The sequence below is a fragment of the Acomys minous genome (assembly GCF_964271855.1).
Source record: "Acomys minous genome assembly, chromosome: 14".
Lineage (NCBI taxonomy): Eukaryota > Metazoa > Chordata > Mammalia > Rodentia > Muridae > Acomys > Acomys minous.
In genome coordinates this window covers 21,877,315-21,895,289 of record NC_140496.1, presented here as the reverse complement: position 1 = coordinate 21,895,289, position 17,975 = coordinate 21,877,315, and the positions used below count along the sequence as shown (strand labels likewise).

The 17,975-nt window shown below is 44.1% G+C and overlaps 2 protein-coding genes across 4 annotated transcripts in view; one reads left to right on the top strand and one right to left on the bottom strand.

Moving 5' to 3' along the window:
• Window positions 1–1,497: 1,497 nt before the first annotated feature.
• SLC7A6OS (solute carrier family 7 member 6 opposite strand) lies at window positions 1,498–11,000 on the bottom strand. Of its 2 annotated transcripts, XM_084757345.1 has the most exons (5): window positions 10,727–10,985; window positions 10,360–10,626; window positions 5,370–5,579; window positions 3,445–3,565; window positions 1,498–2,182 (listed from the first exon to the last, which is right to left on the bottom strand). In XM_084757345.1, the coding sequence occupies exons 1-5, from the start codon at window positions 10,916–10,918 to the stop codon at window positions 2,052–2,054; spliced, it is 921 nt and encodes a 306-aa protein (XP_084613471.1). In that variant the 5' UTR covers window positions 10,919–10,985; the 3' UTR covers window positions 1,498–2,051. The 2 variants fall into 2 exon arrangements, with proteins under 2 accessions (XP_084613471.1, XP_084613472.1); XM_084757346.1 differs by lacking the exon at window positions 3,445–3,565 and having other exon boundaries at window positions 10,727–11,000.
• Window positions 10,974–17,975, top strand: part of PRMT7 (protein arginine methyltransferase 7) — a gene marked incomplete at its 5' end in the record, with an annotated part of 45,249 nt that continues 38,247 nt past the window's right edge. Inside the window, 3 exons of one of the 2 annotated variants that reach the window (XM_084757337.1) lie at window positions 10,974–11,096; window positions 12,654–12,848; window positions 15,929–15,965. In XM_084757337.1, coding sequence (XP_084613463.1) covers window positions 12,754–12,848; window positions 15,929–15,965 — 132 coding nt within the window. The remainder of the gene's footprint in view (window positions 11,097–12,653; window positions 12,849–15,928; window positions 15,966–17,975) is intronic. The other variant, XM_084757336.1, reaches the window with a different exon arrangement.

Sequence of the window (17,975 nt, the reverse complement as noted above, 5' to 3'; positions counted from 1 at the left end):
TTGGATTAGTAGCAATAACTACTTCAGTACACAAATTATGTCACTTTGACCAGTATAATTTAGTAACTCCTTGTAGATAGGAACAACCATTATAGGTAAAGGCTTATCAAACAGACAAAGTGAAGGAACGAGTAGAGTTGGTAGAGAGGCGCTGGGAAGAAGGCATCTGTGCTGCTCACTTTCCCATGGATCAGCTATTACAGGACAAGAGGGCATTTGCTACTCAAATGTTCTGTTATTTCCCTACACCTACAGTGTCTACTACAGTAACTACTAGCCACATATAGACAAGCTAAAGGGAAAAACCCAAGCAATTTGATAGCTTGCATATGTTACACTAGCACCTAGAAGACTAAAGCAAGATTGCAACTTACAGTTGCGACCCTCTCACTGCTGGCTACAGTGGCTCAATCCTTTAATTCCAGTGCTAGGGAGGCAGAGGCAGGTGGATCTCTTCTAGTGCAAATTCCAAGACAGCCAGGGGCACACAGAGACTGTCTCATTCACCCTCTCAAAACAAAAATCCCTGAGGTTTCTCAGTTGCACTAGTCAATAATTCAAGTGCTCAAAGGCCACAGAATTGCAGAGTACACACATACATACATACATGCTGTGGAAGTTCTACTGCACAATGGCCACATCTAGGGGTAAGACAGCTGAAATTTAGAAGATGAGTAGGGGGAATTTTTTTTTTTTTTGAGGGGCCGGGTTGAGACAGGGTTTCTCTGTGTAATAGCCCTGGCTGCCCTGGACTCCCTTTGTAGACCAGGCTGGCCTCGAACTCAGAGATCCGCCTGTGTCTGCCTCCCGAGTGCTGGGATTAAAGGTCTGCATCACCTCGCTGAAGTATCCCATTGACGGTACATTGGGTCTTCTATGTAATGTGAACCTTGCATCTATGAATTCAATATGGGGCCTGTGATGCCAGCACTGTGTGCTTGTGCAGAGGCAGGCGGATCTCTGAATTCCAGGTCAGCCTGGTCTACAAAGGGAGTCCACGACAGCCAAGGCTACAGAAACCTTGCCTCGAAAAAATGGGGGGAAGAAGGGGGCAATATTTCTATATAGACTTGTACAGATTTTGTCATTCCTCAAAGAACAATGGTACAATTTAGATATTGTTTACATTATATTTTTAGAATCTGAAGATGGGCATACACTATGTGGCAAATACTGTGCCATTTTATGTAAGGGACTTGAATATATGATAGATTTTGGCAATCCTGAATTGTGTCCTGAGGGATATAACTGTTAATTTGTCTTTAGTGAGAGCTGTAAACAGTTAACACAGCCCAACATAGCCCAAAGTGTATAAAATTAATTCTGAAATGTCTCTCACTACCATTTCCCTTTTCTGTGGGGAAAATGCCTATAATAATCAAATTTAAAAGGCTTTAAAAGAACTGCTTGCTGAGGCCAGCTTGGTCTACAAAGGGAGTCCAGGACAGCTAAGGCTACACAGAGAAACCTAGTCTCAAAAACCAAAAAACTGCTTGCTTCCATGTAAAAGTTAATCTTTATTAAAGAATATTATATTCAGACAGGCTGTTCCTTGGCACCACTGCCAAAAGATGAGAACAATCTTTACAACCATTATTAGAGTCCAAGGGGTGGGGCATGGGCAGCACACAAAACTCAGCAGAGCACTGTTGTCCTTGAGGATCTGATCTCCATCAGAGGGAACAGGCCCCACTGGAGGCCCTCTCTCTCCTTCTACCTGGGCTGGAGGTTTCACATCATTTATTTTCCAGACTGTAAGACCACTTCTTAAAAAAAAAAAAACAAACAAACAAAAACAACCCAGAATATTATGCTTTTGTCCAGGCTGGCCTAGAGTGTATTGTGTATTGCATTTTCAGTGCTCTTCTTGGCTCCTAGACTCTCCAATGTTGGACTATTAGAGGCATGAGCCAGCATGCTTGGCTTCACTTATAAGTAGAAGTCTTCACTGTGCTGGCGTACAGTTTTTCTTTCCATGTGCACAGTTAGGAATCCTAAGACGACTCTGTGTCAAGGGCCTGTGGAAGAATCTCAGGAACACCAGCAGACCATCAATCTGAATCCAGATCATGGGGGCTGTCATAGCCGAATTCCCTCTGTACATCCAAGGGGTACTTGTTCCACGCCAATCGCCTGCTGCTGCCTCTTTCCTCCTCACTGAGGTTGTTGTAGTCATCAGAGTCTATGAAGAAATAAAGATTTTATTCTCTATTATAAAATACTTGATCATAAAGAAAATTTATGATAAAGAACTTAAATTTATTAATTTTGTTGGGGGTGAGGGGTGCACGTGTGGAGGTCAGAAGACAATTTCCAGGAGTTAGTTCTTTCCTTCGATTTTGTGGGTGCTGGGGATCAAACCTGTTGTCATTAGGCTTGGCAGCCAAACATTCAGGAGGCAGAGCTTTTTGTCATCTCTCCATCCCTACTTTCTTTCAAGGTTTGTCTAGAACCCACTGCTCTGCCACCTCAGCCATGTGAGTGCTGGGATGACAGGTTAACACTTTAAATTTAGGCCAGGCTGTGGTGGCACACACCTTTAATCTCAGAATTTGGGAGGCAGAGGCAGGTGGTCTCTGAGTTCAAGGCCAGCCTGAACTACAGAGTAAATTCTAGGACAGCAAGGGCTACACAGAGAAAACTCGTCTGAAAAAAAATTAATAAATTTATTTGTGTGTGTTGTATATACATGTGTGGCAGTCATGACAACTTACAGAAGTTTGTTTTCCTTCCATAGAGGATTCATGTTGTTAGTCTTGCTGCCTGATATATTAATACTTTTTTTTTTTTTTTTTTTTTTTTTTTGGTTTTTCGAGACAAGGTCTCTCTGTGTAGCCTTGGCTGTCCTGGACTCACTTTGTAGACCAGGCTGGCCTCGAACTCACAGCGATCCGCCCGCCTCTGCCTCCCGAGTGCTGAGATTAAAGGCGTGCGCCACCACACCCGGAGTTATTAATACTTTTTTTGAGAAAAGGTTTCTTTGTGTAGTTCTGGCTGTTCTGGAACTTAACTTTGTAGACCAGGTTGGCCTTGAACTCAGATATCCACCTGCCTCTGCTTCCCAAGTGCTGAGATTAAAGGCATGTGCTATCTTACTTATTTTTAAAATGTATTTATGAATGTTTTTCCTGAATGTGTGCATGAGCACATACATGCCTGGTGCCCACAGAAGTCAGAAGAGGGAGTCAGGTCCCCTGGAGCTGAATGGAATTAAGGATGGTTGTGAGCTGCTATGTCAGTACCGGGAACAGAACCCTACCTTTTGCAAGAACAACAAGTGCTTAGCCATCGAGCCATCTCTTCAACCCTATTAATACTTTAGCCCCAGCAGTCCCCGCATAAAGAGAGGGAAAGCCAGCCATATGCAAACACACCCACCATCAACTGTACCTGTACCTCAGTCTTCACTCCTATCAGTCCCACTCCATCTGGGTTGCTACCCACCTCTGGAATCTCCCTCTTCATCACTGCTTTCTTCATCTGGGTACTCATTGCGCCAATTATTTTCACTATTTTCATCATCTTCATCTTCATAAATATCTTCTGGTTGTTGTTCATCATTCACCTGAGCATCTCAATATAAACATGAGTATAAGTCCAAAACCTCTAAGTTAAGCTCCTTATTTGAAACTATTGGGGAAACTCAAGCAAAGGCACCATGTGAAAGTGGCAGAGTAGGACTTGTCTGGCTCAGGCTAGGAAGACCCCCTCAGGATTCTAGCTGCAGATACCACATCCCAATGCCATTAGAGGGGAACGACTGTAAAGAGAAGGTAGTGGCCTCCATCTTCAAATTCCTGAAGGCCTGCCAGGTGGGAGAGGGACCTTATGACTGTAGGCAATGCCAAAGGTTAGGATCAAAAACTTCAGGGTGAGCGGTATAGGAAAGGAGGGATAGAGACCACATAGTGATCTAAGGTGGGCACCCACAGATACATGCACATCCACTCAGGCACACCCAGACTCATGCATACACATAAATTAAAAAACAAGGGGGCTGGAGAGATGGCTCAGCGGTTAAGAGCACTAGTTGATTTTCCAGAGTTCTTGAGTTCAATTCTCAGCAACCACATGGTGGCTCACAACCATCTGTAATGGAATCTGATGCCCTCTTCCAGTATTCATGAAGACAGAGCACTCATGTACATAAAATAAATAAATAAATATTTTTAAAAAAATTAAAAACAAACCTCTCAACATTTTTAGAAAATGGAGTTAAGGAGATTTTTTACCTTTCCTTTATTCTTTTGAGACAGGGCCTTACTATGTAGCCCTGGCTGGCCTGGAGCTCGTTATTGCAGATCAGGATGCTCTCACAGAGACCCACCTGCCTCTGCCTCTGGGATTAAGGATGTGTACCAGTGTGCCTGGCTCTTTTTATAAAATTTAGAATCTTTCTGTTCTTGGGGGCTGGAGAGATGACAGAGATTAATGCTTGATGCTTTTGAGGCAGACCTGGGTTCAATTCCCAACACCTACATGACACCTATCTATAACTCTGCTTCCAGAAGATCTAACACTCTTCTCTCCTCTTTTGGTACTAGCATGCAAATGATGTGCAGATATTCATGTAGGCAAAATACCCATAAAGTTCTTTGTTCTTATTCATGTTAGTGTCTGGTTTTATTGTCTCAAGATTCATTATGAACAAAGCTTTCAGTGTAGGTACTCCAACATATTTGCTGAATTAAAGCATGGTTTCCAGAAAGGATTTGGAATAGAATTTTTCTTGTACGTGAAAACAAGAACTAGAATAATATTTATCAAGAGAGGAGTTCATAGGCAGCTTGGTGGTACATGCTTGTAACCCCAATACTGGGGAAGCTGAGGCAATTTAGATAGCCACAAGTTAAAAGCTTGGGCTACATGCTAAGTACAAGGCCTACCTGAATTACATAGAGATATCATTTCACAAAAATAAAAGGAGCTAGAAGGTGGTCCAAGTGGATAAAGTACTTGTACGAGCTTAGACACCACAGTGCAGATATCCAGAACCCACGTAAGAGCTGGGTGGGCTGGGGAGCCTGTCTGAGATCCCAGCACCTGGGAGGCAGAGACAGGAATCCTTGCGGTAAGCTATCTAGTTAGATTAGAATTGGCAAGCTCTGGATTCTGTGAGAGACCCTGCTTCAAGGGAGACACTCAATGGACTATGAGACACCAGCTCAACAAAAAATACAGTTTGATCTCAGGAACCCACATGATAGAAAAAAACCCAAATTGTTCTGACTTCCACACAGCACTATGGTATACACACTAAATAAAATTAATTGTAAAATTTAAAAATAATCAAATAACCAATAAAGAGTGAGTCTAGGAAGTCAAAGTATTCTGTTCCTTGCCCTTCCCGTCTAGACCCCTTGCCTTACCAGCTCCCATTCCTGGCTGTAGGGCTGCACAGACAGGATGTTGTCAATCCACCCTGGAGGGGCCATCTCCATGTAGTAAATGTCATATACGTAGTCCTCTTTGTGCTTTGCCTCCTCCTGATGGTCGACTTGTGATCCATCTTCAGATACAGTCAGCCGCTCACGGATCAACTCCACAGAATTGCAGAGGATCACGTCTGGATCAGATGTCTATAAAGAAACCAGATGACAGAGATAAGACTCAGATAAGGATTCTTTCTAAGGACTGCATAAACGAAGGCCTTTTATTGTTTTTTTTTGGAGACAGGGTTTCACTATAGCCCTAGCTGGTAGGGAACTCGCTATGTGACCAGGGAGGCCCTGAACTCCCAAAGTTCTGCCTGTCCCTGCCTCCCAAATACCGAGATTGCAGGCAGTATTCAAGATTCATGTCCTCACACACTCCTTGTTTCTTTCTACCTGCTTCTACAGGTCTTCTTTGAGCACTCTTTGCTATTACATTCTTCCTTTGGGATCCACAGGCCCACATAAGTTTCCTGATAAACCTATTGAAATCTTTCATTTGGCTCATCATAACTGACCAAACTCCATTTAATAAAGAAAAGACTAACCTATAGTCTCAGCTAGAAAGAAGCGCTCGGGCTGGAGAGATGGCTCAGAGGTTAAGGGCACTGACTGCTCCTCCAGAGGTCCTGAGTTCAATTCCCAGCAACCACATGGTGGCTCACAACCATCTGTAATGTGATCTGATGCCCTCTTCTGGCCTGCAGGTGTACATGCAGGCAGAGCACTGTATACATGGTAATAATTAAAATTTAAAAAGAAAGAAAGAAAGAGGAGCTCATTGAAAACAGAAAGGTCCCAGAAAAGAACTAGTCCACGTTAAGATGTTTTCCAGTGTCTACATACAGGGCCCTGGCAGCGCAGGTCAGTGCTCCAAGGAAATACTACAGACGGTCCCTCTCATCAGGATCACCACAGAAAGCTACTTAGCTGAAACCAGCTACTATACAAAAGTAGGAATGTTCCACGACCAAAGCACACACAGGGAGACTGCTGCTGTCACATACAAATCAAGAGGAATTTTCCGGTACTCAGGAAGGTACAAGTTTCTGTATTGGTTTTTGCTCCTCAAGGCTTTTTCCCCCTTTTGCTTAATGTATATGAATGGTTTGCTTATATATATATATGTATACACACCATTATGTATCTGTGGTCCTCTCAGAGATTAGAAGAGAGTGCTGGATCCCCTGAGACCTGAGTTGCAGATGGTTGTGAACTGCCATGGGGGTGCTGGGAATTGAACCCGCCCCACCCTCAAAGCTCTTTATAAGGAGAATTCTGGCTCAAACTCACAGGTCCCACCCAGATCAGGGAATTATGTAGCTATTAAATTTCTAAGACTAAGTGGTGGTGGTGGTGGCATACTCCGTTAATCCCAGCACTTGGGAGGCAAGCCTGGTCTACAGATTGAGTTCCAGGACAGCCAGAGGTACAGAGAGAAAGCCTGTCTTGGGAAACAAAACAAAACAAAACAAAAAACCAAAAATATTTCTAAGACTGCAAATTAACCAGCTTCCCTCTAGTTACCTTTGAATTGTGGGTAAGGTGCTTTTTTTCCCCCCAGTGCTGTAATTTGAATTGAGGGTCTTATGTAAACTAGACAAAATGTTTTATCACCAATCTATATCCTTAAACCCCTAGTCTACTTTTAGGTTGCTATGGCTTTTTGTTTTTTCGAGACAGGGTTTCTCTGTGTAGCCTTGGCTGTCCTGGACTCAATTTGTAAACCAGGCTGACCACGAATTCACAGAGATCCACCTGCCTCTGACTCCCAAGTGCTGGGATTAAAGGCGTGCACCACCACTGCCCGGCTTGCTGTTTTTTCATGAACAGACATTGTTCTCATAACTTCTGTTACTGGCCCAGACTGGCCTCAAAGTCATGGAAATCTTGCCTTAGCTTCCTATGTGCTGGGATTATAGGCATTAAGTCACTAGTTTTTGTAGTTTTGGTTTTTTGTTTTTGTTTTTTCGAGACAGGGTTTCTCTGTGTAGCCTTCCTTGGCTGTCCTGGACTCCCACTGTAAACCTGGCTGGCCTCAAACTCACAGGGATCCACCTGCTTCTGCCTCCTGAGTGCTGGGATTAAAGGCATGTGCCACCACCACCCGGCTACCACTATACTTTGTATAAAAATTAACTTAAAAAATTACAACTGTGGCTGGGTGTAGTGGTGCACACCTTTAATCCCAGCACTCAGGAGACAGAGGCAGGGGGATCTCTGTGAGTTTGAGGCCAGCCTGGTCTACAAAGTGAGTCCAGGACAGTCAAGGCTACACAGAGAAACCCTGTCTGAAAAAAAAAATACAGTTGTGTGTGTACATGTGTCCTAGTTAGCTTTAACTGTCAACTTGCAGCCGGGTGTGGTGGCACACGCCTTTAATCTCAGCACTCGGGAGGCAGAGGCAGGCCTATTGCTGTGAGTTCGAGGCCAGCCTGGTCTACAAAAGCGAGGCCAGAACAGCCAAGGCTACATAGTGAAACCTTGTCTGGAAAATCAACAAAACAAAGCAAAACAAAACAAAAAATTCTCAACTTGCTATAGCCTAGAGTCACAGAGAAGACAATTTTAATTAAAGGATGTACCTTTCCTGAGTAGGTGGTGTAGGGCTACAAAAGAAACTAAGCATAAACCTGGAAGCATTTTTCAATAGTAGCCAGCCTGGTCTACAAAAGTGAGTTCCAAGAGAATCAGAGTGAGATCCTGCCTCAAACAAAAGAAAACAAAACAAAACAAAAAAACCCAAAACAATAATTACTTGCTGAACAGTCTCGCCAGCATATATGCTTATTCATATTTTCAGTTATATTACATAGAGCACTTTCTATTGTTAAACACAGGATTTCCCATGTTGCCAACCTTCCAGGTTATTAAGGTGTTGATTCCACTTGAATTGAGTGGAGTAACAGGCAGTGTTGTGGTGCTTATGTGGATTCTGGGAACCAAATGATGGAATAGCAAGTAAACTGCAGAACCATCTCTACAGCCCATGTATACCTATTTCTTGAAGTAATCATGAGCAGTACTGCAATGAACATGTCATTTCTGCATTTGAAAAATGGGGATAACCTTGGAGAAAACAAGTCCTTACCCAACTTCACCACTGTCATTCCACTGAAAAAGCAGATCATCCTGAAAAACACCAACGCCTAACACCCTCTGAGGGCTGCATGTCAATCAGCCAATTTAATTAAAATTGAGGCCAGCCTGGTCTACACAGTGAGACCCTGTCTCAAAAAAAAAAAAAAAAAAAAGATGCAGGCATAGAAAAGCCCAGATAACACAGTGAAACTCACCCACACTATTATAAGCAATCTCAAGTAGATTAATAGGAATACATACTCAAAGATCATAGTAATAACAGTAGAATAATCAGGGTTCAGCAGGAGTGAGGAGTACAGCAAGGGTAAAAGAATGAACGTGATCAAAGACAGTATACATGTACATAAATGTCCTAATGAAAAAAACCTATCAGTTTGAGTGACCAATGCATGCTAATAAAAACATTTTTGAAAACGTAAACGCAAAATGGTATTTGTAAAGATTAAATAATTTAAAGAAAATACAGAATTAAGGGCATAGCTTAGTAGAAGAACACTTGCCCCACGTTTGGTCCCTAGGCACTAAAAAACAAAGCCCAAACAAATACTTAGCAAAGTAGATAGCACAATGGGAAAGCAACAGTATGTTTTTTAATGCCATAGCTGTTCACTTTTGTTGAGTTATTTATCTAGGTTAAGTCTTGGGAGTATGATTATTAGGAAGACACAACCCCCCCCCTTTTTTTGTTTTTTTTGAGACAGGGTTTCCCTGTGTAGCCTTGACTATCCTGGAGTCACTTTGTAGACCACGTTGGCCTCACACTCACAGTGATCCACCTGCTTCTGCCTCTCAAACGCTGGGATTAAAGGTGTGTGCAATTTTTATTTTTTTTAAACGTTCTTATTTATCTGCTTGCTGGCACTATAGGGTGAGAGCTCTGGTACATACTCCTGTTGTTATAGTATTCCCCTACAATACAGATCCATAGCACTTGAGCAGGCCGACCATGCACCAGAACCTCAGAAATCGTGAGCTAAAACCAATCCTCTGTATCTACCTCATTTGTCACAGCAACTAGAGTTTAACACAACCTCTAAATAATGTATACATTTTAAATAGGCCCAAATCTACTTTTCAAAAGGCATACATCGAGCCAGGCATGGTGGTGCATTCCTTTAATTCCAGCATTCGGGAGGCCGAGGCGGGAGGATCTGTGAGTTCGAGGCTACATAACAAGCCCAGGACAGCCAAGGCTATGCAGAGAGAGAGAGAGAGAGAAAAAAAATCAAAACCAAAAGAAAGAAAGAAAGAAAGAAAAAAAGCCTACATCAATTTTGTTTATTTGTTTAGATACAAGGTATCATTGTGTAGCTCTGGCTAGCCTTGGATGCAGCCGTCTACCCACTTCTGCCTGAGTGCTAGTATCAAAGGCCTGGACAACCATACCTAAACTTTTTTTTTTTTTTTTGAGACAAGGTCTCACTATGTAGTCCTACTTGGCTTGGAACTCAGATCCCCCTGCACAATGATCTACAAGTATTGGGATGAAAGGTGTGCACCACCACACCTAACTGACAAAAAAAAAAAAAAAGAAAGAAAGAAAACCAATTATAAGGGGTGTGGTGATACTCGCCTGTTTTCCCAGCACTGGGGCTGCAGAAGCAGGAGGACCTCTACGCATCAGACGCCTGCATGGCCTACATAACCAATACTTTGTCAACCAAAGCTACACAGCAAAAACTTATCTCAACAAAACAAATACAAAGCAAAAAATCAAACATAAAACGAGGCCATCCTTTAGACTGGACCATCCGTCCTTAAGCTTAAAGTGTATGCTGTCTCTTAATTGCTGCCTTTGAGAGCAGAGCCGAGACAGAGTACTCACTTTGCAGCAGTCTGTGGCAGCCCCCTCTGGGTCTCCTTCCTCGTGGACCAGGTCCAACAGCTGGAAGCCTGCGTCCCCGGCAGCTTCTGACACACACTGGGGTTCCAAACTGCTAGACGTTCCCGAGGATCGGTGGCTGGAGACTATCCTGTAGCGGCCCTCTTTACGGACCTCGCGAACCGAGGCACGAAGATCGCGGCGGATTCGCAGCTGGCTGCTCCGGGACGGGCGCAGGGCAGCACGCACAAGCTGCTGGATTGGCTCCTCCTGAGGGTGGACAGGAAAAGGATGACCGCCTCAGCAATCGTTTGTACACAGGCAACATTCAAAGATTCCCTTCCACGCAGAGTCCGTGCCCGTCTCATACCTGGGAGCGCACGGTAGCAACCAGTTGGAAGACATTACTCTCCGCCGCTGTCTCCTGATCCCCTGGCGTCTCCTGAGCAGACGACTCGACCTCGCCGCTCCGGAGGCGTTTACAGGCCAGCACGAGGGCCTCTGCTGGCTCGGCGTCGCGCTTCCGCTTCACGCGCAGCACCGCAGTCCTGCCGGCCTCCATAGCGGCAGTCGCGGAGTACTGTGGGAAGGCGCGGGGTGGGACGGGAGACGGCTCCGGTTCCGCAGGGGGCCGCGCCGCGTGCGACGTCACACCGACGCGATGAGGCCCCGCCCCCATGCGGTGGGTGAGGCAAAATGGTCGCGGCCATTGGCGCTGAGTGGAGTGCTTCCCACGGCGGGTGAGCCTGTTGGGCGTGCTGGGGGAGGTAGTGTCGTGGCTAGTCCTGAGTGCAGCCAGCCTTCTGCACTCATTATTAGGGGATCTGGCGTGGGTGTGTTTGGGTTCCCGGGATACTTCTGGACTTTTCCAGAGTCCACGTGGAGTTGTTCGAGCACCCTGGCGGACAGGTCTGCCCCTCGACAGCAGTCCGCTTGGGCGGCTGATTGCCTTTTTTTCCGACTGTGGCGGAGCCCAGAGCAGGGTGTGGGGCGTGAGACTGGTGCCGGGAGCCTCGCTTCAGCCACTCAGAGGCAGACGTCAGTTGTATGGCCCTCCAGCCTTCGGTCACCGAGCCGTTCAGCGGTTCTCTGATTCCCGATAGGCGTTCACAGTGCTGAAAATGTGTGCACTGTGCGTAGACAAGCCTTTGATTAGAACACTGGAGTAGCCTCCAGTGCATTTCTAAGTGTGTTATCAGTTAAACCCTACCGACCTCACAGATAAACGTGTTTAATAGACGCTTTTGCTGCTTTCTGTTAACTCATTTCTTGGCTTGCCTAGCCGTCTCACTTTTTCGTTCATCTGAGGGCTGGACCCAGATGAACTTGTGAGATACTTTCTGAAGAGTGTCAAAATTTGCAGACACCGTTTATATTTACTATGGGATTTTTCCCCCCCTTCTACTTTTTCTTAAGATCTCATTGTGTAGCTCTGACAGGCATGGAACTCGTAAAGGTCCTGCTGCCTCTGCCTTTCTGCTGCTAGAATCAAAGATGTGCGCCAACACGGTGTTGTGTTTTGTTCTTGTTTAATGACAGGGTCGCATGGCGTAGCTCTGACTGGCAATCAAACTTCAGCTCCTGTGCCTCAGCTTCCTAAGCGCTGAGACTGTAGACATGTGCTACCACACCTGGCTTTTATTGTAGTTTTTGATGGTATATGCTGTATACAAGATGAAATCCCTCTTACTAGAAATATTAAAATGCTGATTAATGTTTCTCTGAGACAGACCATCACTACGTAGTTCTTTTGTTGTTGTTTTTGAGACAGGATCTCTCTGTGTAGCCTTGACTGTCCTGGACTTGCTTTGTTGACCAGGCTGGCCTCGAACTCACAGAGATCCGCTTGCCTCTGCCTCCCGAGTGCTGGGATTAAAGGAGTGCGCTACCACCACCCGGCCCACTATGTAGTTCTTACTGGCCTAGAACTTGGTATGTAAACCATGCTGACTCTGTGCTTTAACAGAGATCCACGTGTCTCTGCCTCCCCAGAGTTGAAATTGAAGATTGTCATTGTTAATAAAAAAAAATTTTAAGTGGGCTGGAGAGACGGCTCAGAGGTTAAGAGCACTGACTGCTCTTCCGAAGGTCCTGAGTTCAATTCCCAGCAACCACATGGTGGCTCACAACCATCTATGATGAGATCTGGTGCCCTCTTCAGGCCTGCACCAGATGCAGGTAGAACACTCTATACACAATAAATAAATCTTTTTAAAAAATTAAGTGACTTTGACACTTTTGTATGTTTCTTGATTTTTTTTTTTTCTCTTTTTGCTTGTTCCTTGCCTCCGCCGTAGGCATTATAATTGACTAGGTTTCTGCTACCCAGATCTGTTCCTAAGAAGTAAATTGGCAAGGCCACCTTTCTGCGCAGACTCTGCCGCGCCCGTTGGCACCATGAAGGTCTTCTGTGGCCGTGCCAATCCAACCACAGGATCCCTGGAATGGCTGGAGGAGGATGAACACTATGATTACCACCAGGAAATTGCCAGGTAACGTGGGCTGCTTCTCAGTTGGCCACAGGTGTGTGGGGCTTATCGATGTTAATTAAGTTTTGAGGAAGATTCTGGAGACTTGTTTTTATGAGCAGTTGAGATGTTGAATGGGGGAACAGAACGCTTGCTGACAGCAGTTGGTGAAGTGGGTCGGAGGGAAAGGACAGTGGGTGGTTACTGTCATCCTAAAGTAGAAGCAGCGGATGAGAGAGGTAAAACCGCTTGGAGGAGCTTGAGTTTGGTTACTCACTGTGTGCAGTAAGAGTGGCAAAGTTCAAGAAGCTTCAGGATTTCTCCTGGTTAGAGTGACTAGATGGATGGATGTTGTTTCTAACAAAATTTCAATCATTCGATTTTACCAATAAAGACTTGGGAGCCAGATGCTGGAGTGAAAGCCTGCTACCTCAGAGAGGCAGAGAAAGCACCCAACTAACCTTCCTCCTCAGCAGAATCCCAGAAGGAATCCCCTTCCCCCATGATGCCTCAAAAAAACCCTCAGACTCATTGTCCCTCCCTTCTACTTCCTGTGTATCTCTATCTGTCCTCCTGACTTCTTCCTCTCTATTTTTTTTTCCTTAATAATCCTATGTTCACTTCCTGTCAACTGGTTGCTTGATCTATGGTTGATTTGATCTATGGTTGACTTGATTTGACAGGTTCTGGTCTGCCTGCACACCAGAAGAGGGCACCAGATCTCCTTATAGATGGTTATGAGGCACCATGTGGTTGTTGGGAATTGAACTCATGACCTCTGGAATAGCAGAAAGTGCTCTTAACTACTGAGCCATCTCTCCAGCCCTGGTTGACTTAATTTAATCCTGTTTATTCAAGCAGAAAATATTCTTGGATTATAGGTATGTGCTAGGGCTGATGCGCACAATTAGAAACAGCTTTTTCCAGTAAATAATACAGTCTTGGGGTTCACAGTGTGATCAACTATCCTGCAACAGATGGAGATGTCATCCCCCGTAGAAGGGATTACAGGAACAATGGGACATGAGGTTAGGGTTAGGACGTTCATGTGATGCTAGTAGCTAGGAAGAAACATGGGCCTTGAGACACAGAATTTGCAGATGGTGGTAAAGGTGAAATTGAGAGGAACTCAATGAAAGGGGTTATGGAATGTAAAAACAGAATTAGCTGAGGAGGCAGAAGTGGACCCAGAGGAAAGTTAGGATGGAAAGGGAGGGGAAGTTTTGGAAAGATGGAGTAACTGTTAAGGTGGGGCTGCTAAGAAGTCCTGAACGCTGGTGACCATTAGCAGCAGTGAGCAGGGGGTGATGAGGGTAAGTAATGTCTGCGCAGTGGTGAGAAGCGAGTGGCTGATAACGCCAGGGAGCTGGTGAGTGGACATGTCTTAAGAAGTAGGTAGGGACCTGAGAGATGGCTCAGCAGTTAAGAGGGTGGGCAGCTCAACCTCCTGTAACTAGTTTCAGAAGATCCTTTCTGGCCTTTGTGGGCTCTTACACTCATAGGTATACTCATACACATATACTTAAAAATAAAATACTTTTTAGATTCCGTTCATCTATCTATCTGTCTGTCTATCAATCATCTATCTATCATTCTTTTTTTTTTTTTTTTTTTTTTTTTTTTTGTAGACCAGGCTGTCCTCGAACTCACAGTGATCCACCTGCCTCTGCCTCCGGCAGGCTGGGATTAAAGGCATGCGCCACCTCTGTCTGGCCTATCTATCTATCTATCTATCTATCTATCTATCTTTCAGCTTCTTTGAGACAGAAGAGGATGTTGGGTCTCTTGGTACTAAGCTTAGACAGTTGTGAGCCACAGTGTGGGTGCTGGGAATCAAATCCAGGTCTTTTGCAAGAGCAGCAAGTGCTCTGAACTGCTGAATCATTTTCTAGCTCCTAGAATTCACATTAAAAACAAAATAAGCCAGTTGTGTCACTGGATGGTAGGATTTTCTGAAAGAGGTAGAGACAGGAGGAGCAAGGCCAGCCTCAGCTGGGTGGTGGTGGTGCACACCCTTAATCTTAGTGCTCAAGAGGCAGAGGCAGGCGCATTTCCAAGTTCTAGGCCAGCCTGGTCTACAGAGTGAGTTCAGGACAGCCCGGACTACATAGAGAAACTTTGTCTAAAAAAACCAAAGGAAAAACAGAAAACAAAACAAAACAAAACAAAAAAAAAAACGTGCGATGACACCTGGTAGTCATCTCAGCACTGGGGAAGTAGAGACTTGCTGGTCAGCCAGGCTAGTCTAATTGGTGAGCTCCAGGCCAGTGTAAGGAGGTGCACAGTATTCAAGAGGGTGACTGGAGGTTTTCCTCCAGTTTTAACATGTCTGAACAAATGTGCTTGTGCACCCATACACACATGAATGCTCACACAACATACAAAGTGGGTAAGGAGCACATTTTCAGCAGTGCATGACTTTATCTTAGGTTGCAATCTTAATTAGCAACAAATGAATCTTCTTTATTTTTAGCTTGGTTGGTTTTATTCTCAGTCAGAAATAGCAAAACATTGAAAATAACATGCTCATCAACATTATTAGGCAATCCTGTGGTGTATCTATAGAGAGGAATGCACTGCAACTGGGAAAATGGAAACGAAGCTCTTTATTTTCATTCATTCTCCATTGGTAGAGTGATCTTCACATTACATGAAAAAAGCAAGTTTGTGCCAGAAAGAAGGTGAACTGTCTTGCTTATTTTAGTTTTTACAAAAAGAAGTACTAGAAGACTAACTGGAAATTGGTGAGAATTACCTGTAGATAAAGCAAATGAGCCTGGCTTCGTGTTTGTTATGGTTGGTTTTAATGTTAACTTACCACAGTTAGTGGCACCTGAGGTTCAGTGCCCAGTACCTACATGGCAACTCAGAACTGTGTGAAGCATCACGATCTGACCCCCTTACAGAGACATACATGCTGGCAAAACACCAATGCACATAAAATTAAAAATTAAAAAAATTAAAAAGTATTTCAAAGTGGATGATATACTTGTTGGATCCAATTGAGGGCTACATTTATAGGTGGGAACTCTTTGATGTGTTCCTGCATGTCTACCTTAGCAAAGATTTCTGACTCACCTTTTCTTTTAATTTTGTCTTTTAAGGTCATCCTATGCTGATATGCTGCACGACAAAGACAGAGTAAGTGTAAAGTAAACAGTACTGTAAGACAGGGTCTCATAAAAAAGGAAAAAAGAAAATAAAAAATAAAAGACAGAGTCTCACTGGATAGTCCTAGTTGGGCAGGAACTTGCTGTGTAGACCTTGCTGACCTCCAGCTTGGAGATGCCACCTTTCCCTGTCTCCTGTGTGCTTGGATTAAAGGTGTGCACCACCATGACTGGTGGAAACCATAACCTTGATGTGGTATTTGGAATCTTGGATTTTAAGGTCAGAAACTCCTCAGGAATCAGGATGTTCAGTGATGCTGAGTGATTATAGTATAATAGTTAGAAAATCTTTCAGGATGTTGGGTCCTGTCTCTGGCTCTGTTTTTCTCCCCTTCAGCTTTATTAAGGTGTGGGTAGATGGTTCAATGAATAAAGTACTTGGTTCATAAGCACGAGGACCAGAGTGTCCATCCCCAGTACCTGTGTAAGAGCTGGACATGGCAGTGTCTCTGACCCCAGCAGGGGTGGCAGAGACAGGCAGTGAGGGCTTGCTGGCCAGCCAGTCTACCTGAGCCAGCTGCTTGAGGGTCACTGAGAGACCTGGTCCCAGATACCGTGGAAGTTGATGGAAGTAGACACCCACTGCCTGTCACACATGAAAGCAGGCACATGCACAGCCACCACATATATAGTACAATTAACAGCTAAAGGTCTTGTATATTTATTGTTACGATGTAATGTTTTAACTTTGTGTGTGTGTATATCTATATATACATGTACATATATACACACTGGGAAAGATCTAATTGAACTACTTACGATTTCTATCATCTACATACTTACATTTTTCCTTTGGTGATAAGCTGAGAACATTTAACATCTACTCTCAGTAGAGTATGTAATGTATTATTATCTGACTGTGGTGACCATGGTGACAGAAGCCTTCTGCACGCTGACCAGTGCCTCTCAGCTTTCCCGGCTTTCAGTGGCCATCATTCTGTTGCTTCTGAGCTCAGCTAGTTCAGATTCTGCGTGCCAGTCACAACATCCACTGTTTGTCTCTCTGTCATGCTTGTTACTAGTTCACTTAACAGGACCATCAATATTGTCAAGTGACTAGAGTTCTTCCATCTTTAAGACTAAAGAGTAGTATGCCATTTGGGAGGAATACTTTTTTTGTATATTATTTTGGTGATGATGACTCTACCATTGATCTGTGGTCTGGGGAAAAAAAATGCAGCCTCTGTCAACTTTCCTTGCTCTGTTTTAAAATGAATCTGCTGAAGAGGGTAAAAATTCTGAGTCCATAAAATCATATTTGTGGAGGTTCCTAACGACATACTGTAAAGTACATTAAGCCATCATTGTAGAATTACATTTCGTGTTTTCTTTTTCACATTTGGTTTTTTCCCCCCTTTGTTTGAATTATGGAGCTGTCTAAGTTCTAGTTTTACAGTGAGTGTTTTGGCTGTGGGGTGCTGGCGGATGTGAGCAAGGCACATAGATACATAGGTATGAAAATGTTAATGAACTTGCCACCCTCTCCCCCTTTTTTTAAAAATTTATTTATAGCTGAGTGGTTGTGGTGCCCACCTTTAATCCCAGCACGCGGGAGCCTGGTTACCTGGAAACCCTGTCTCGAAAAACCAAAAAAAAATTTATTTATTTATTTATTTATTTATTTATTTATTTATTTATTAAGTATACAGTGTTTTGCCTGCACACCAGAAGAGGGCACCATATCTCACTATAGATAGTTGTGAGCCATCATGTGGTTGCTGGGAATTGAACTCAGGACCTTTGGAAGAGGAGGCAGTGCCCTAAACAAGGGCCATCAATCTAGCCCTTGCCACTCCTATTTTTAAAGGCAATAATCTTTTTTTCTTTTTCTGAGACAGGCTTTCTCTGTGTCACTATGGCTGTCCTGGACTTGCTATGTAGACCAGGCTGGCCTCAAACTGCCTGTGTCTGCCTCCTGAGTGCTGGGATTAAATGTTTATGCTACCATGCCTGGCTAAAGGTAATAATCTTAACAAGTATT

Excerpts from the sequence above, each read along its gene's own strand:
- SLC7A6OS (XM_084757345.1), bottom strand. The coding sequence starts at position 10,918 with ATGGAGGCCGGCAGGACTGCGGTGCTGCGCGTGAAGCGGAAGCGCGAC. Across the intron at positions 10,627-10,726 it reads TTGCTACCGTGCGCTCCCAG|GAGGAGCCAATCCAGCAGCT; the intron begins GTATGAGACGGG and ends GTCCACCCTCAG. Across the intron at positions 2,183-3,444 it reads TGAAGAGGGAGATTCCAGAG|ACTCTGATGACTACAACAAC; the intron begins GTGGGTAGCAAC and ends ATTTCTTCATAG.